This window comes from Chanodichthys erythropterus, chromosome 15, assembly GCF_024489055.1.
Source record: "Chanodichthys erythropterus isolate Z2021 chromosome 15, ASM2448905v1, whole genome shotgun sequence".
Lineage (NCBI taxonomy): Eukaryota > Metazoa > Chordata > Actinopteri > Cypriniformes > Xenocyprididae > Chanodichthys > Chanodichthys erythropterus.
In genome coordinates, this window is record NC_090235.1 from 9,602,073 (window position 1) to 9,623,283 (window position 21,211).

The window sequence follows — 21,211 nt, forward strand, 5'->3', positions numbered from 1 at the left end:
TTTTTTTTTACTGTAATATATTTTTTTTTCAGAAATTTTCTTTTTCAGTTTACTTTTTTTGTAAGAATATTTTTGTTCAGTCCCATGTAAATATATCTGCTGTGCTTATGTTGTACTGACTTGTTTACTGTAGTGAAGGAAAAAAAATAAAAATGTTGCAACAGCATGTGTGTGTATCTGCAAATATTTCTGTGCATGTGAACAATCTGATACATATTTTAGTATTATGGCAAAGCATACTAAAGATGGGGGTGCTTTTCATTATGCCCAACAGTGTGTAGGTGGTTAGGCAAAAATCTGGTAATATGAATGAAGTGTGTGCCATTTCATGCAAAAGTTTGATTTTGATAATGCTCTGTGTAGTTTCGGTTGCAGTGCTTCATTTTGCAGGATATATGAGGTATTTTGCAGTTTGGGTGTGTGGTTTTGTGAATTGTGTTAAGTGTTTGTTTTGATAAAACCAGACTAGTTTGAAAAATTGTGTGTTAGCAATTGGAAAAAACTGTAAAGGAAAAATTAAACAAAAATTCAAGATTTTGTATGGTCAAGTGATATTTAATTTTACTATAAGTAAAATGGGATTTGTAGGAGAAAAGTTCCTTTCATAACAGTGAACGTACTCATAAAAACTTGAAAATGATGCTGTTGTTTATTAAATGCAAACAAACAATATTAATATTTTCTTAAATTATAACAAAAATGTCTTCCCACAAAATAAACAAAATAAAGATTTCATCTTTATTATTCTGCATTCAGACAGTCAAACTTTGTTTATTAATGTTTATTAATGCTTCATTAGGTGTCTGACACACCCAACTTTGGAACAGGTTCAGCAGGTTTGTCAAGGTTTTGTCTTTTTAGTGTTTAGGTTGTGTGACAAAACGACGAACACCAAACTTTACAACCAATCAAATGTCTTTTAATATGATTCTGATACCATTTCAGTGCAGTAAACAACTGAGTATTTGACATGCTTAAACCTTGGGGCCAGTAACAGTTGCATAAACATGGTGTCTTAAACGAAAAAACTGTGTCTTAACAACTAGTATGACCCACTAGCTGTTAGTTTGGGGTAATCAATCTTACTTTTTGCTATCAAATTAGACCAATCTATGTTTTTATATGTAACTGACTTTAAAAAAGTTATAAACATTCTTAAAGAAAAACATTTGATTAACTTGTAGTCTTAGCAGTTTATGCAAACAGCGCCTGGTTCTTTTCAACTCATTACAGTTTGACATGAACCCTACTAAACCAGATCACTTCCATCAGAAACCTGTTCAGCTCAATCTCTCTTATATTTCTATCTCTTACCTGTGAGTATCAGATGTGTCCACAAGACTCTTTGAACGGCTCAATTGAATGGCTCATATTCTGTTGATTAAAGAGGTTGATCGTTTCAGGTGTTCATGTTGTTGTTGATCAAGTTAGTTTCACTTTCTCTGAATCTCTCTGAACTGCAGTGATGTCAGAGCTCCTCCTGTATTTACACATTTACATTTGTCCCTGTATTTGGTGTGTTGGGTTCATGTGTGTCTGTTTGTATTGGGATTGATATGTTTCTATCAGAGCCCATATCTCAAGTTTTTCAAAGTGCTGGTCTTCAGTGCTGAGAATTCATGAAATTTACTCCTACATTCAAAGTTATGTATAAAAGCAAGTTATCAAATTTCTTAAAGGGTTAGTTCACCCAAAAATGAAAATTTGATGTTTATCTGCTTACCCCCAGCGCATCCAAGATAAGTAACTTTGTTTCTTCAGTGGAACACAAATGATGATTTTTAACTCCAACCGTTGCCGTCTGTCAGCCATATAATGCGTGTCAATGGGAACTTCGTAAAAAAACATGCACAGACAAATCCAAATTAAACCCTGTTGCTTGTGACGACACATTGATGTCCTAAGACACAAAACGATCGGTTTGTGCGAGAAACCGAACAGTATTTATATCATTTTTTACCTCTAAAACACCACTATGTCCAACTGCCTTGAGCATCTGGTGTGTGAGGTCTGAAAACGCGGTCTGATGCTGGAAGTGATCTCTCGTGTGTATATTTCAATGAGTGCGAGCGATAACTTCCGGCATCAGAGCGTGTTTTCAGACCTCACACACCGGATGCTCAAGGCAGTTGGACATAGTGGTGTATTAAAGGTAAAAAATGATACACTATAGTACACTATGGGTTCATGTACTATAAGTGGTATCTAAATACATTTTTTAAATACAGAGATAGTATATTAAAAGCACATTTAAGTTCATATTTCATGGTGTCTCAAAATAGCACAGTTGAGTACACTTAGATGTTCTTAAGATTATCTTAAGAAGTACTAAAGAAGAATTTTTAGTATATCAAGTACAAAATTAGTGCACGAAAGAGCACTTTAAGTACATTATAGAAATGTACTATTTTTTCAGCTGGGGTGTCACTTTGATCTGAATCAGCCTGTCTCACATTTTTTGAGAAGACTTGACTCTTATTAAGACTTTCATTCCAAGTTTCGTCAGACACTTCTACATCAAAGTCTTTAGCCCAGGCTTCTTTTATATAATTTGTGTTCACAGGCAATTAAAAAACATTAACCCAGTGTGAAACCAAATGTCTATAGCCTGAATTTGACAAGAAACATTCCTCAATTCACTAGTCTTTGGTTTGTTGATAAATTGTGAGATGGCCATTTGAACATAATGTCTCACTTGTAGATACCGAAAAATTAAATGCTGATTGCAATTGTCCAAAAAATGCAAATTTCCACATCAAACCATTGTTTTTCCATTCTGTAAACCCCCGGTCAAGCTGAGATGGTTTAAACAAATGGTTGTTAACAATGGGTGTGAGGGCAGTAATGTCATGCACTTTAAGATGTTTTCTTATTCGTATTGAATTTTTGATGAGGGAGACACTTTGGAAAAGAGTAAAACTGAGAGACAGGATGTTGTTAGGCATGCTGTCTCTATCAGTGCATCAGCCCGAGAAAAGTTTTCACCAAGAACACTTCTCTGCCAATAGCAGCCCTATATTTACTGCACAGGAGTAAAATTTAAACACTGGGAGCCCTAGACCCATCTGTGTGGGTTTCTGTAACTGCATTTTTGCTCTATGGGGAGTCTTACAGGCCTGATAAACGGCATGATGATTGAGCCCAAAAGTTTGAAAAAAGACATATAGGCAATATACAAATAGGCACATTTTGAAAGAGGTAGAGAACCTCAATCTATTTTAATTAACTTTACCAATCACAGATAAAGGAAGAAGCCTCCATCGACTATCATCTGTTACTTTGTCAAACAAAGCTAAAAAGTTCAATTTGAATATATGGCTTGGGGTTCATGTGTGACCAGTTCTTTCCCTTCTGTCTTATTCTTCTCAAATGCATTGCTTTGTGATTATATAAAACATTTTCAACATCAATTAAGAATGATATGAATAGACCAAGTATAATATATTGAATATAAGACTGATTACATAGCTTACATCATCCACTTTATTTTACTCTTAAATGTAGTATGAAATTAATGGAAATATCACTTTTAGTAAAACCATCAATTAAGTGCTTTACAAAACACAGTTTGCAATAAACATTTACTAAAAAACAATTTCTTAAAGGCTATATGACAAAAACAATTACCTGCACACAGAGCAGTGGAAAAGAGATACGATAGTAAGTCAATGTAGTGATGTTACAGCTCCACCTTTCAAAATACCTTTCAAAATATATTTCACCTTTGTTAAAGCACATGAAAAAATGCCGCACATGGAAAGTTCATAGAATGAATGAAAACGGAAATAAAGTTATCAAAATACCCGTAAATATGAACAGGAAACACACTCAAAAAATCAATCAGTGTCTATTGTGTGCAATTCTTTTCATACAGCGTCTCATTGCCACATTTACATTGTAGAGGTGGCACAGAAGTGCTTTTCAAGTGGCAATTAGGTGTCTTAAGACAGACTGTTTAATGCTGCTCAGAGATGGCATAAATGCATATTTTTATACAAGGGGCTGAGATGGGTCAGAGCAGGCATAATGTAGTCTGGCTTTTATGCTGCATTGTATCTTTACACAGAATTTTAAGCAGGCACAGAGCAGCCTTAACTCGGCTGTATATGCTAATTCTGCGTTCACGCCATGCAGTAATTACTGCAAATAAAGCTCCATATGCTTTCGAATCGCTCTCACGGCACTTGGATGTCATACTCCACTTCAAGTTAAACACACCTTAAATCTGCAGGTGGTACAGAGGCCACAGGGTCATCATACACTGTTAAAAAAAAACTGTCAAATTTACGGTAAAATACCGGCAGCTGTGGTTGCCAGGAATATACCGTGAAAAAAATGTGGAATCTGTAAAAGACAATACGGTATACTGGTTTTGTAACCCTAAATTTTACAGTAGACAACGTATTTTTTTTTTTACCAAAATCATGGTAGAAAAAAACAAATAGATTTGTCAATTATACAGTAATATTATGTAAAAAATGCAAATTTCCATAGCTTTTTACGGATATTTGCAGTAAAAAAAAAGTTATAATATAATAATATATACAGTATTTTGTTGTTAATTTAACAGTAATACGCTGTAAAAAATAATCCCAGTAAAATTTACAGTAAAAAAACGGCAGCTGTGGTTGCCAGAACTTTACCGTAAAAAATACAGTAGCAACGTTAAAAAAATCTGTTAAATTTACGGTAAAATAAGGTATTTCATTAACTGATATAATGTTAATTTACCAACCTAATGAAGTACTAATATCTGTTTTGTACCTTTATAATACACTGACAGTCATCAAACACAGTGGTGATAAGAGTCACATGATGAATCAAAGTTCATCACAAACAGATTTCCCACAAGCTGAGAAGGACAACACTAATGCATAGAAGCCACACAGTGTCATTCACACACACACTAAACACCATCATGGTAACATGCATGAAATTTTAAAAATGCAATAAACATTAATTTAACAACATTAGATGTAACATAAAACCCTAATGTACATAACTGATTAGAAAAAAATGAGAAAAACTAAGAAGAAACAGAGTTATTCAACGAAATATATCAAATGTGAAGTGTCACGCAGGGAATTGTGGGAATGTTAATTTATGGTTTTTCACTGTAATATTTACAATGAATTGTTATTTTTCACTTCCAAAAACTGTGAATTTAATGGTATTTTACCATAAAATTACATTAAATGTACAATTAGATTTATCACAGTTATTCACCGTATATAGTACGGAAACTTTCTGTAAACCAATTAATAGTTTTTCACCGCAGCATTTTTACAGTCTTTTACTGTTAAAATCACGGTCATTTTTTAATAGACCCTATTATGGTAAATAACTGTAAAAATAACAGAAATATGTTAAACCTTATTAAAACCTTTGACAGTAAAAAACACAGTGAAATTGTATAACAAATCACAGAATTTTATTTTGACCAGATACATTTTACGGTAAATTCCTGCACTGTAAAAAAAGTCAGTAAAATATACAGCAAAACACCATAAAATTCCAACGGTAATGGAGCGTAAAACCAAAAACTTCCTTTTACTGTATTAAATAGATTGAATAACCGTTAATTGTGAGACTGGATAAAACTTTGTTTTTCACTGTAATAAAATGTTGAAATTATAAATATTTTCTGTGAAAACAAATAAATATGCATACATTTTACAATTAAATATTGTAATGTTGAAAATGTCTAAAAACCTTAGATTTTATGGTATTATTTGAGTAAAACTACATCTTTTGGGGTTGTGTTAATAAAAAAAACTGTCAAATTTACGGTAAAATACCGGCGGCTGTGGTTGCCAGGAATATACCATGAAAAAAATGTGGAATCTGTAAAAGACAATACGGTATACTGGTTTTGTAACCCTAAATTTTACAGTAGACGACGTATTTTTTTTTACCAAAATCATGGTAGAAAAAAACAAATATATTTGTCAATTATACAGGTCCACTATTTGGACGTCCAACCATGACCCAACTTGGACATCATCTTGACGTTCAACATTTGACCTTTGAACGGGGTAATTTTTTTGGACGTCATTTGGACGTCAATAACAGATGCAGGAAATTGACATGATTAATATGTAATATTTGTTTTATAGGGCCTATCAACATGATTAATACATGAAGAGCTCAGATGCAAAAGCCTCTAAGTGCCATCTGAAATTTTCTTCTAGAATTATCATTTTTATCAAGCTTGTATATTTAAGTTCAATAATTTCACTTAAATGGCAATGCAAATTACCTATTAATTGTCATTTAAGTGAAAGTACTTAATTTGACTGTGTTTTGCTGTATATTTTACTGACTTTTTTTACAGTGTAGCTCTCTAATAAATTATGAGTCTACAAGTTGTAATTACACATTCGACAAGCATGTGAAGGCTTTTTACAGTTCAGAATTGTTACAGTAATTACAACATGATGTGAGCACACCTCAAAGACCACAGTCTCTAGCATCAGTCGCTTACACACCACTTGAGGCCAGAGGAATGAGGTTTACACAGACAGCTCTTACTAGCTTGCCTCCATTACACATAATAGATTACACCCTTAATATTTGTAACTGGTATAATCCTGATCATCAGCTGTTCTTGAACAATCTGCAATCTCAGTGCAAGATTTTAATGTTATTTAAGCTAACATAAAGTAAGGGAAAATACTTCCAATAGATGTTAAAAACTAATAATGTATGTAACAATGAGAGATTTTTATTTTTTGGCAAAATAAAGTTGATATATAGCTCCAGTTTTTTTGTTATTTCTGACCCCTCCACACCACATGTGTTGCTGGTTTTGTTTCTAAATTACTGATTTTTTATTCCATGCGTCTTGTTGGATGTGAGAAGTCGCACCAGACTATTTCAATTAATAGTATTATATTAGTAGTATTATATTAGTTTATTATTATATTAGTAATAGTATTATATAATTATATTACACTCTGTAACAATGAGAGAGACACTGCTGTTTACATTTAGTATGGTAAATAAAAATATTTATAGTATAGGTATAAAAATATTTTAGTAGGCCTAATGAAATTTGAAGTAAATGAGAAATAATGCAAAGGAAAGTAAATTTTCTGAAGTGTTGCGCTTTCTTGCACTTGAAGGTTAATATGGCCCTCCTATGAGGTGTCGATCACAGAAACGGCCCCCCGCCAATTTGAGTTTGAGACCCCTGCCCTAAAGGGACATGGTTAGCTGCTTGCTGACAGGAGCCTGTTACCTTAAAGTACATCAGATTTTACTTACCACATAACTACAGATGGCTGACAGGACAATGGTAAATGGTCTGCAGTTTCTGAGCGCCACTGACAGATATCTAACCTTGTGAAATGTGTGGTAAGCAGTAGGCTATACTGACGCTCACTAGTATACACACAGCACGTGTGATCACGAATCTCTAAAGTGAACGTAAATTGCAGTGCGCATTCAAACATGATTTCAATACTCTGCTAATTAATACCTGACGCTGGCAAATTATATACATTATAATTACCCAACTATAGACTATAATTGCCAGAGAAAGCACTGAAATATACATATTATACATACATATTTATTCCCTTAAGGGGCTCCACTGTACGTCATTTCCTTTCCGAACATGGTATTCAGCTTTAGGCACATCCCTAATTAAAATCATTATTTTCATCTAGTATTTCATATTAGGTATGTAAATTCATTTATTGTATCTGACAGGTGTGATGATCAGTGAAGTCGAGTTTTTACATCCATTAATAGGGCCTGGGCTAAAATATGGATAGAGTTTCCCAGTGAAAGACTGACCAGTGTAAGAGTAGATATGAGAGCTGGACTCCACATCATAAAAGGAGACCAGACCCTCCTCATAATCCACAAACACACCGACCCGCTGCGGCTTCACTCTCAGAGACAGAGAGACAGGAGGATCATCACAGGCCCAATATTCATTTTCATTTCTCAGCTGCACAGTCCAGAATCCATTACTGGGAGTCAGTGTGATATTTGCCTTCCTGTTAATGGATTCTCTGGCCACTCCTAAATCCCATTCAGTCTTTCCCTTCACCTGCACCTCAAAATAAAATCTCCCTGAAGAGAATCCCTCCTTTCCTAGGACACAGGGACATGGATTAAATCTCTCTGGTTTGTCTGGGAGTTTCTGCTCAATGTCTCCATCTCTCACTTGTTTTCCATCATCAGACAGGATGAGATCAGCATGAGCTGTATCAGGATCCAGAGTCACATCCACTGAGAAAATATGAATCACAAATTCACAAAACAGATATTTTGTGATGATTGTTTATAATTTAACACCATGCCAGCTACCATGGCTATATTCATGGCGAGAAAAAAGACAAAATAAAAAAATTAAAAAAGTAAATAAATAAATAATATAAAAGAACAAAGTTAAAAAACAAAAACAACAACAACAACAACAACAACAAAAAACATTAAGTGGTAAAAACATTAAGTTTATCTTTGAAAAAATCTAAGACTAAATCTGGTTTTACTTCATTTCAAACCTTTTCATTCAATTAACTGAAAAGTTTAAGACATCACAGTCCATCAAAATATGATTCAGAGATAAAAATACTGTCTGGAGAATAAAAAGGATCTTCACCCATTAACAAAAAAATGTGTTAGTCTGAAGTGACCTATTTGACAGCGGGTGTAGATAATATGGTCCCATCGATTTTTAAAATGGACACATTTTGATTTTTTAATATTTAATCAGTGTTTAATCATCCTGTAGGTCAGTAATGAAGCTGTGAGTATATGAATGTAATCTAGTGTAGTTCAGACACACACTGTACCTTCATACTGCTGCATCCTCTTCAGATCTGTAGAGACTAATGACAATAAAACATCATCAGATCTTTGACATGCTTGTGTGGAATTATTTTAAAGGGGTCATGTCACTGCTTTTTTATTATAAAATGTACCTTAAGGTTCACTTCTAAAGTTAATAAATTTGTTTTGGATGTCTTGTTTTTGAAAACATATCAAGGCCCACTCACTATTGCAGGTAAGCATTTTGAAAACATTTTCCATATAAAACAGATATATACAGACAAAGCATTATGAATTTTTTTCCTTGTACAGTTTGCGATGATATAATCCTCCAATGCCTTAAAAATAAACCATACACTTGTTCCTGACACTGAAGTCTCTACAGAGATGCAAACGAGCTGTTGAAACTGACGCTTCAAAACGAACACTGTTTTACTTTTCATTTTATCCTGTTGTCAGCAGATACTTAAGCACATGGAGTACATCAGAATCTGAATGGGTATCTGTATTCAGACATCCCTTTCAGACTGCTTCCTCTTGCGTTAACAGTTATTCCTTTTGGATATGGTTCATCCTTCTGGATTCCGTGGCTCTAGATTCACCTCAAAGACTCGCTGTCCAGATCACAGATGAGCCAGCAAATGAGAGAGGCAGTATTAACATTAAGTAACAAGGTATCTGACGCTATGCTTAGTGGCACATCTGGTGGCAAATCTGGTCTTCATTGGCATGTGCCAGTGGATATGTCACTGATATTGTCATGAAATATGTTGTGACATCTTCAGTGACTGACATGAGTTGAACAGCTATACTGATTTAATTGTGACACAAAATCCTAAATAAATAGCCCAATTTAGTGATATTTTAAAATAAATGTAAATTAAATAATATTAAAATTAAGTAATATTTTTTGTCAGTTGGTGGCACATGTGCCACTGAATGTTTTGTTATACCAGCAGTGGTATGTCGTTTATCATGCAAAAAGTAGCTAATTTCCTATTCTAGGAAAGACACAAAATAAATCTATCATGGGTCATGACGAATAACGTATAAACCATTGCATCCATTACTGTAAAACTTTATTTTTGCATGATGCTGCACGCTCGCCGGAAGGTGTCAGGATAAACATTGGCCAGCACAAGATCCTCATCTGTGGCTTTAATATTTCAATAAAGTAAATATTTCAAGTAAATAAAATAAATTCTTGAAAATCATTTGTCAGGCTACGAATCCAAAAAGGATTACATGCTGAGATACTAGCAATCTGCCTTATTTATTCAAGTGCAAGAAATTGCTCAGTGCATTTTAAAAACTCAACAAATGTTTTGGTCACGCAGGACCTTCCTTAGTGTTGCTTTTAATATTTCAAAAAATATTTTATGGAATTATGTAATAAATAAAATCCAATTTTGTTGTACAAATTAACTCCATGATGTAATAAATCGTATATTTGACAGCAACGTATTAATAAAATATCCTTCTGAGTTAAGTGCTAACGTTACATGATCTATATTACACTACTGGAGGTGCCACAACATAAAGAGACATGTCAGTTTTAGCATGTGCCAGTGGATAGTGGCATGTGTCACTAAAACTTGTGACATGCCAACTGATTGCGTTATGTGCTACTTGCAGAACAATTCGCTTTATGCTGTCAAACATATGATTTATTACATTGCCGGGTTAATTTGTACAACAAAAATGGATTTTATTTATTACATAATTCCATAACATTATTTTTGAAACATTAAAGCCACAGATAAGAATCTTGCGCTGACCAGTGTTACACAACATTTTGCAAAAATAAAGGTTTACAGTAATGGATGCGACTGTTAATGCGGTATTTGTCGTGACCCATGATAAATTTATTTAGTGTCCTTCCTAGAATGGGCAGTTTGCGACTTTAAATCATTATTATTATTAGGGCCCGAGCGCCGATGGTGTGAGGACCCTATTGGAATTGCTCAGCCAATTATTCTTCTTCTCCAAAATGAATCGCATTTTTGAGGGCCTAAACGTTCTCAAAAACTCATGAAACTTTGCACACGCGTCAGAAGTGGTGAAAATTGACATCTGATATGGGTTTCAGATTTAGGTGTGGCAAAATGGCTCGATAGCACCACCTACAAAATTTCAATTAAGCGCCCTTCGTGCTACGTTTCACGTACAGTTATGAAATTCGGTAGACAGATGTAACAGCCCAATACCTACAAAAAAGCCCCTGGGTGCAAATTTTGTAAACCCAACAGGAAGTGAGATATTTTGAATTTTCTCTACATAATTTTGGCAGTTTTTGCCATTTCCACATGTTGTACTTTAACAAACTCCTCCTAGAGCTTTAATCAGATCAACATCATATTTGGTCAGTCTAATCTAAAGGCCTTTGAGACGTTAAATTGCAAAGATCTAGAGTTTTCGCTGAAGGGCGTGTCTGTGGCGGCCTGACAAAGATCAATGTTTCGCCATGAAACAGGAAGTTGTTGTAACTCGGGCATACAATGTCCGATCTGCCCCAAACTTCACATGTTTTATTAGAGTCCTGACCTGAAGACATCTATATGACAATATTCAGTTACAGTCATAGCGCCACCTGGGGGCAACAGGAAATTACATGTTTTACACTGTGATTAACTCCTCATAGAGATTAAACCAAAAGCACATCATATATGGCCAGTCTAATCTTAAGGCCTTTGAGATGTTAAATTGTAAAGAACTTGAGTTTTCATTGAAGGGCGTGTCCGTGGTGACCGACAAAGTCTGATGTTTCGCCATGTAAGGTGAATCACTTTTTTGAGGGCTGAAACATACTCGAAAACTCATGAAACTTTGCAGATGCGTCAGAAGTGGTGAAAATTGATATGGGTTTCAGAATTAAGTGTGGCAAAATGGCTCGATAGCGCCACCTACAAAATTTCAACGAAGTGCCCCTGACACTACGTTTCACGTACAGTTATGAAATTTGGTACACACATCTAACAGCCCAATACCTAGAAATAAGTCTCTTGGAGTGAAATCTGAAAACCAACAGGAAGTCAGATATTTTGAATTTTCTTTGCAAAATTTGTGCAGTTTTTGCCATTTCCAGACATTGTACTTTAACGAACTCCTCCTAGAGCTTTAATCAGATCAACATCATATTTGGTCAGTCTTATCTAAAGGCCTTTGTTACGTTAAATTGCGAAGATCTAGAGTTTTCACTGAAGGGTGTGGCCGTAGCAGCCTGCCAAATTTCGATGTTTTGCCATGAAACAGGAAGTTGTTGTAACTCAGGCATACGATGTTGGATCTGCCCCAAACTTCACATGTTTTATTAGAGTCCTGACCTGAAGACATCTATATGCCAATGTTCAGTTGCAGTCATAGCGCCACCTGCCAGCAACAGGAAATGACATGTTTTACACTGTGATTAACTCCTCAAAGACATTTAATAATAACAACATCATATATGGTCAGTCTAATCTTAAGGCCTTAACGACGTTTAATTGCAAAGATCTTGAGTTTTTGTTGAAGGGCGTGTCCGTGGCGGCCTGACAAATTCTGATGTTTCACCATGAATGATGAAGCTGTTGTAACTCAGGCATACAATGTCCGATCTGCTCCAAACTTCACATGTGTGAGAAGAGTCCTGGCCTAAAGATCTATATGTCAATATTCAGTTAGCCATAGCGCCACCTGCTGGCAACAGGAAACGGCATGCTTTACACTGTAATTCACTACCAGATTCACATTTCTTTATGCAACGCAGTACCAAAAATGCTAGAAACACGTTAAATCATGCAACATTTGGCTGAGTGCTAATGTTTGCGATTAACGCCACGAAAGAAACAGGAAGTTGTTGTAACTCAGGCATACAATGTCTGATCTGCTTCAAACTTCACATGTTCGATAATAGTCCTGGCCTGAAGACATCAACATGGAAATATTCAGTTACGGTCAAAGCGCCACCTGTTGGCCACAGGAAGTGTGGCATTTCGAAATGACTTTGGCTTAATTCTCCTGTATTCACTCGCTTACATGCATGTCGCCCACTGTTCACTGTTTTCCTGAGGCCAACGGGTGGCAGTGAGCCCGGGTGCGAGGGCCCTTTCATCGCTGCTTGCAGCTTTAATTATTATTATTTATTAAATAATAAATCCCCCAAAGCATAAAAGTGAAACTCAGCCTATGCTTAACTGCTCTCTTTTTGCCTCACTGACACAGTGGCGGATACTGAACTGATAAGGTAAAGTAGGCGTTGCAGTGTGGTTGTGGATGCGGTCAAATGCAAATATCTGTCACAGTGTGATATCCCAAATGGATGGAAGTGGAAAATGAGTTGTTTTGGCAGATTAATTTCAACAAATGCTATTTTTGCAGTGAGAATGATTTTTTTTTAAAAAAAATAAAATTATTACTTATAATTGTAAAATTATTACTTATTACTGTATTTTTTATATATAGTACATTTACATCTTACAAGCACAATATGTTAATTTTAAAGAATATTTGACTCCTTGTGTTATGACCCCTTTTAGGTTATATTTAAAGAATTGTGTACAACACGTATTTATCTGATCAATGTTTGACGTACCAGCTGGAGTGAGTTTCTCATCTAGAGTGTCCTTCAGTTGAGTCAGAGCTCTCCTCACAGTCTCCTGACTCTCATCAGTCTTCACACTGATCTCAGACCAGTTCCTGGTGTTTCTAGAGCTGCACAGGGATGAGTAAAACTACAGCAAGAGAGAAAAGAAATCCTTCAGCATGGGGAGTGTTAAGTCTTGTTCATACTTTCACCTGCACTGCACCGCGACCGTCCACACTTCAGAGGTGTTTATGGTTGACACGATCGCCAATGTACTATTTTATGAATTGACGGGGATGTTTGGGAAAAAAGTCCTCCAAACCAACAGAAAGTAATGGTGTGAAACAGTAGTTTGGCAGAGCATCAGATCATACCTTCTGAAGCGAAGCAATGCGTTTGTGTAAAAAAAAAAAAAAAAAAAATATATATATGAATTTAAATTATGAAGTCAAATATCAAGCTTCCACAAGACCACATTTAGTATGTTACGAAAAAAGTGTAAACTGGCGTCACGTCAATTGCTCTAATTCTAAACACTGACGCCCTTACCTCAGATTTTGTGATTTCCCAACAAAACAAGAATTGAGGAAAGCGTGGGTGAGACTGATACGGTGGGATGAAAAACCTTCTTTTAAAAAGTCATGCGGGAGTACGTTCATGTGTAGTAGACCTTTTGAAACTGAGGATGCTTACGTCTCATATCCCGAACCTACTGAAAAGTTCCCATCCAAATGTGCATTCTGAATAATAAATAAATTTATTTCCCAACCAACCTGCTGCAATCCAGTGCTTGTCTTAACAGTGTTTTTCCCTTACTGATCGTATTTTGTACCTGCTGAATTTACATTTTTAAATGAATTTGACTGATAAACACCCTTTTGACAATTAACCATGCAAAAAAAAAAAAAAAAAAAAAAAAAAATATATATATATATATATATATATTTTTTTTTTTTTTTTTTAAAACGGGGGGAAACACCCGACCTGCCACTATAATCAGTCACTATTGCACACAAGACAAAAGCATGAGATAATTAATTCAAACACACCATGGAAGTGATAAAATATGAAAACACTGGTGTTCATTCAATTTTATTTTTGACAATACATACTGTTTCACATTGGATAATTAACCTATGTTGGCAAATAATTGTGTAGTAACTATTCCTGCTCATATGAACACACGCAAATATGCATTCAAACAGGGCTGTGTATCCCAAAAGTATCATAAGAAACCATTGATGCTTTTGGGAAACGCAGCCTAGAACAACGCTAATCAGAGGACAGAAAATGTCTCAGGTAAAGCATTTAACCATGGTTCAGTGAGAAGGGGAACGAGACACTGCATCAAAGATACTTTGGGGAATGCCTTGGCATGACAATGTCTGAAGTAAAAATAGTCAAAGACACATTGGGGAATGAAATACCCATGCTGCCATGCTGAGGGAATGACCACCTAAATAGGGATGATGAGCACATGAAGGCTAAATGGAAAAATACCAGAAGCTAATTACCTCAACAGGTCAGCACAGCTGTCAGTGACACTCTTCCCTAAGGCCAAAAAGCCTAGCTCATGCCCAAAAGCGGAGCAGAGCTCAGGTCTGGTAATACAAAACAGAGAGATAACAGAACTGCGCCACCGCAGTGGGGAAGTTGCCACCGTGATCGTGGAGTGTCACCGGCAATAGTGTGATGTGTATATATATGAACGTGACTGGAGACAACAGTAAAGCATACCGAGAACAGCTTTTGTTTCGCTCTGACAGCCGCAAGACCATGCTAAGTGCATGTTAGAAAACAGAAATGTTTAGAGAACATTGTGCTTATTATGTTTTTCATCTTCAAACCAAACTTATGTCCTTAGCTGGCAAAGTTTTAAAAACTGTCTGGCTAGTGTGCTTCCCATAATGTTTATTGTGTCAGCAGGCGGAGAAAAGGCGGTCTTTAGCAGCTGTTCGAACACATTTAACCACATGAGTCTTTCCACTACGAAAGCAATCCGGTCGAATGCGTTTTCGACTACCTCTGGAAGTGGTTGAAAGTAGACAAGCTCAAAACCTTTTACACTCTGTTTCCACCTGTATTTAGCGCTGTCCACTTGTGATCCGACTGACCAAAATGCATCTTAATACCAGGTGGAAACAGAGCCAGAGATATGTTTACTGACCTGTAGGAGGCGGAGGGGATCTTCAGTGTGTGAGACCTGCTCCAGCTTAGTGTTTCTCAGCTCAGTGATCTCCTGCTCCAGCTCAGGGTTTCTCATCTTTAGCTCAGTGATCTCCTGCTCCAGCTTTTCAATGAGCTCTTCCTCCTGTTTCTCTGCTGCTTTCTGCTGCTCCTCCATCATCTCCAGCAGTTCAGTCTGACATCTCTCAATGGAGCGGATGAGATCAGTGAAGAGCTCGACACGGGCTGCTTTCTCCTTCTCTGTGTTTTTCTGCTCAACCAGGACAAGCAACACATTATTAGTGGTGTTTACTAAGACAAGAATCAGTGTTTTTAGGGGGGTTTCTTATAATCCCACAACCAAAGAATTAACCTTCATCCTGCACCGTTTGCAATGAATGTGTCTTGTTGAGGAGAGATTGTTATTACATTACTAAGTGATCAGTGGCCTGTTGCACAATGCCGGTTTTAGTTTCTATCCAGGTAATTTCGAGATTAGTTGGAGCAAACTCTGTTTTTTTGGGCTCAAGAAGGTGGATTAGTTTTTAGTGGGTTTCATTGGCATGGTAACTTACGCTACACTAGCCTACTAACCTGCTCCAGAACAGGTTTTATTCTGGATTAGAGATTGCAAACCTAAACTGGACCAATCAGCTTTGAGTAAACAGACATGCCTTTGATGCAATAAAGCCACTCCCCCTGTATATCTTGCTCCAAATTAAAGCAGTTTATAGTGAAAAACCGTTAAAGACAAAATTGCTAATCTTTTGCTGCTAATTATTTATTATATTTTTATTATATTTATTATATAAATTATAATTGATTTTAATTCATGTAATATAGAATATTATATGGACAAGAAATATTAAACTTTTCTTTTAAATTATTTATGTATAATACATGCATTCACATATAATGATTTTAAACAATGTGTATTCATTTGAGCTCTTTGTGTACCTATAATTATTAGGCCTATTTCTTTAATGCACATGCATTAACATAGTCAGATATTTTCTTTCAGCTGCCTTCTCAAACTTTAACTGCTTCAGGAAGCATTGGAGCATAATGAATCGGCCATCACTATATAAGTCGTTATTTTGGGGTTTTTTTGGCGCGCCAAAAATATTCTCGTCACTTTATAATATTAATATTGAACCACTGTACTCACATGAACTGATTTAGATGTGTTTTTAGTACATTTATGGATCTTGAGAGAGGAAATGTCATTGCTCCCTATGAAGACCTCACAGAGCCATCGGATTTTAACTAAAATATCTTAATTTGTGTTCTGAAGATTAACTAATTTCTTACGGGTGTGGAACAGCATGAGGGTGAACTAACCCTTTAATTGCAAACTCTGGATCATATCATACCCGAGTTGACAGAACGTTTATACCAAGCTTTGTGAAACTGCTGAACCTCATCTAAATCAGATTGGGTTTATATGGATTTTTAGACTCCAAACCTACTCTGAAACTGAATTTGTTCAGCTAGCTTTGTGCAACAGGCCATTGGTAATCACAGCCTTGTTGATATTCAGACCAACAGCGTGATTGTGAGTGTGATAGGCTATTGCTTTTACACAATAATTAAATAAAGAAGTTACTGTAAAATAACTTACATTTTAGACAAATATTGTCAGTTATCATTTACTCCAACCACCGAAAAGAGTAAAATCAAAGTCTCACAACACACTCTATCACACTGTAGTAATTTCTGAATGAATTAGTGTTTTTGAACAAATCATTGATTAAATAAATCAAAATCAAAAATACTCATAAAGACAGTCACTTGTCGCCACCTACTGGTCTATCGATGTAACCTGCAGATAGAGTCACTGTATAATCACCACCACTAAAACTGTTACAGTTGGTGTGGTGCAGAAGGGATGAATCAGAATCGGACTTCCAACAATAGACGGGTTTATTTAGCAAGGGAATCAAACTGCATAAACACTATACCAACAATACTAAACATAACAACATGAATGGACAAGGAGTGCAGGGAAGTGAGTCCAATATAAAGGGAGTGCAAACGACGAAGACCAGGGGTGCTTCTCAATTCTTATTTGAGCATCCTCGTTTCCTTTCCTTGCATCTTAGCTCCACCCCTTCAGGATGCGAGGGAAGGACGCAAGGAAAAGATGCGAGGATGGAGGAATTGAATCAAGTGAAATGATTTATCCTTGCTCCCTTTAGCGTCACTTCAAAGCGTCATCAGCTGCGCACGAGGGATCTACCCACATGTTGTTAAAGTTTGGTTATTTAAAAAATATATAATAAATATTAATAAAGCAAGATGCCCCTTTGAAATATATGAGATATAATGTCTATTTAAACTGTAAAAGTAAAGCATGCGTTTAAATTATTGTGAAAGATATGAAGGGGGAGGAGAATTTAAGCGTGCGTCAGGTTTCTTGATGAGAAAGACTTCCGCAAAGGATGCACCTGTGTATCCTCGCTCATGACTCCTCGGGAAGGTTCCTCACTTCTCGTTCCTCACCTCCTCGCAGTGCAATTAGAGAATTGAGATGTCCTTCAAGATGGCTGAGCATAGGATGGAGGACGGAGGAGCGAGGAACGGAGGAAGGATACTGAGAAGCACCCCAGGTACAGGGAATCTGGGGAGAGCGGGAGAGATGATGAGGAAGTGAGTTCAGGTGTGGAACAGGGAGGATCATGGGAAACTGAGTCCAGGACAGGCATGGATTGTGGCATTACCTCCCCCTCCCGGTAGGCGTGTCCTCGCGCCTTAGATGTAACAACGGGGGAGAAGTGGTGGGCGCCCTGGAGACCTACACACAGGCGAGGGGGGAGGTGCAGACAGGTACGGAGGTCTCCAGGACGGGTCAGGAGCCTCAGGCGGCCATGGCGGGTCAAGAGCCCCACCCACATGTTCCCCACCCACGGGTACATAGCGGGCGCGTGGAGGACTGACTGGAGCGACAGGTTCACTCCAAAAATCAATGAGCCATTGGTCCATGTCGTTCTGTGGCTCTGGCACGGCAGCGGCCATCTTAATTGGTGACTTTGTTCAGTGGCTCTGGTGCGGCAGTGGACATTATCCGTTGCTGCTTGAGCTTCGCGGTGGCCACTTCATGACGGGACTTAGATGCAGCGGCGGCCATTTTCTTAGGCGGCTTGGGTTTCACAGCGGCCATCTTCTTTGGCGGTTTGGGCTGTGGAACAGGCAGGAAAACTTGGGAAGACCCACTGGAGAGATACGTGGAGGAAACTGGCTGTGGGTGAACTGACTAGGCCACGTGTTTTTCTGAGGGGATCGGACAAGGAAGACACATTCTCTCTTGAACCTCTTAAATTTTTGGGAGGCACGGGAGAGATAGGGACCAGGAAAATACTGATCCTGTAGTAGAAGTCCTCCTAGTTGGGTCCATTCTTCTGTTACAGTGATGGTTGGAGCAGGGATGAATCAGAATCAGACTTCCAACAATAGACAGGTTTATTTAGCAAGGGAATCAAACAGCATAAACACACTACCAACAATACTAAACATAACATGAACGGACAAGGAGTGCAGGGAAGTGAGTTCAATATAAAGGGAGTGCAAACGATGAAGACCATGTACAAGGAATCCGGGTAGAGCAGGAGAGATGATGAGGAAGTGAGTTCAGGTGTGGAACAGGGAGGATCATTGGAAACTGAGTCCAGGACAGGCGTGGATTGTGACAAAAACACAGTACAACAAACACAGACAAGCGTAGATACAATGAAAAGTCCCAGTGCTTTTGGACTGTATATCAGGACTCTCGGAGGACTGCAACTAAATTATGTATAATAAATATTTAGATTAATTTAATTATTTTGAACTCACTTTTCTGACTTTTGATGAGTGTTTGATTTCTTGAATCTTCTTGATTCTGTCCTGGATCATCTGTTGTGTGTTTTTCTGTGTCTTCATCAGTTGAGCCTATAAACAGAGAACAACAAACAATATGTTGTCATAACTGATTTTTTTTTCTCAAAATAAAAAAATGTGATTCATATAAACCCTTTTAAAAAAAGTTGTCAGTAACTTCTACCTTCTTCTCTTCAATCTCCTCTTCTAAAGAAACAGTGTTGTGTTCCTTGTGAAGTCCCTCAGTGCAGAACAGACACACGATTGTCTGATCATCTCTACAGAACAGCTCCAGAGGTCTCTCGTGTTTCTGACATATATAGTTCTCCAGATTCCTCACAGGATTGATCAGTTTGTGTTTCTTTAAACCTGCCACTTTCATATGAGGCTCCAGGTGAGTTTCACAGTAAGAGCTCTGACACACCAGACACGACTTCAGGGCTTTCAGCTTTCTTTCCTCACAGACGTCACACAGGACAAGTCTTTTCTTTTGATCTGCGATTTCTCTTAGTGTGGTATTAATCTTGAGATCAGGTCTGATCTTGAATGTTTCTTTACAATATGGACAGTTGCAGGTCTGGCTGTTGTCCCAGCACTTATTCAGACAGGTCTTGCAGAAGTTGTGTCCACACGGAGTGCTGACTGGATCATTGAACACGTCCAGACATATCGAGCACTGAAGCTCCTCAGTCAGTGGACTGCTGGAGGATGACATCACTGGACAGACAAATGATAAAAATAAGTCACCTGCGCTAATGTAATGCAAGAGCTTGTTGAGAGAATATCCAGAATGTGCAGACCTTGAATCCAACAATGAGTAGCTACTTTCAAGTAGATGAAATATAAGACAGATTTGATTATTGACTCACATGGAGGAACAGATATGCTCCCTCTCCTTTCTCGTCTTTTTGGTGTTGGGGAAGATTCTGCCATTGTTCTTCACCTCTTTATGTCAACAACAACAACAGCATAATCTCAACCAGGAAATGCTGTATATATTAAAAAATATAAAATATTGTTATAAAAATGTAAAAATGTAAATATTTTTCCCCCTCAAAATAACAAATAATTTGTGAAATTTAATTTTGTTTTAGGTAAATGTATTTTTCAGTATTTTGCAGAACCTCAAATGAAATAGTTGTAATATAATTCTGATACAAATTTCAGTGCAGTAAACATTTTATTTTGTTGTAGGCAATGAGTGCGCTCATAAAAATGTCTGAAAAAAATGTGCTGTTTATATTAAAAGGAAACAATAAACATAACATAAAACATATCTTTTAGAAATATTCTCAGACAAAAATGTCTTCCCACAAAATACACTGAAGTTCAAGTCTTATTTCATCTTTTTAAGCGTCTCCATTCAGACAGTCATACTTTATGTTTCTTCACTCTTTATAAGGTGTGACACGTGTGCACCAAACTGTAGCAGGTTCAGCAGCTTTTTCTGTGTCTAAGTACGGGTCATACATACTTCCTGTTTTTTCTTGTGTGACAAAAATCACAGAAACACCAAACTTTACTTTACAACCAATCAAATGACATACTTTTAATATGATTCTGATATGACTTTTAGTATGTTTCATTTTAGTGCAGTAAACAACTAAAGGGCCTAAATAAACCCTGGGGCCATGCAGTTGCATAAACAGTTGCATTAATATGACCTACTAGCAGTTAGTTAGGGATAATCGATCGTACCCCAACTATCAAATTAAACTAATCTACACTTTTATGTAACTGACTTAAGAGTTATGAACAGTCTTAAAGAAAAAAAAATGTGACAAGCTTGTAAGACTTATGCAAAAAGTTTATGCAGACAGCCCCAGGTTCTGTTCAACTCATTCC

The 21,211-nt window shown here is 36.8% G+C and overlaps 1 protein-coding gene across 2 annotated transcripts; it reads right to left on the reverse strand.

The window, feature by feature from the left end:
• Positions 1 to 7,693: 7,693 nt before the first annotated feature.
• LOC137037552 (E3 ubiquitin-protein ligase TRIM39-like) lies at positions 7,694 to 20,299 on the reverse strand. 2 transcript variants are annotated; one of them, XM_067411610.1, is made up of 7 exons: positions 20,236 to 20,299; positions 19,551 to 20,083; positions 19,343 to 19,438; positions 15,513 to 15,782; positions 13,355 to 13,493; positions 8,808 to 8,834; positions 7,694 to 8,241 (listed from the first exon to the last, which is right to left on the reverse strand). In XM_067411610.1, the coding sequence occupies exons 1-7, from the start codon at positions 20,297 to 20,299 to the stop codon at positions 7,694 to 7,696; spliced, it is 1,677 nt and encodes a 558-aa protein (XP_067267711.1). The 2 variants fall into 2 exon arrangements, with proteins under 2 accessions (XP_067267711.1, XP_067267710.1); XM_067411609.1 differs by having other exon boundaries at positions 8,808 to 8,843.
• Between the last annotated feature and the right edge of the window lie 912 nt (positions 20,300 to 21,211).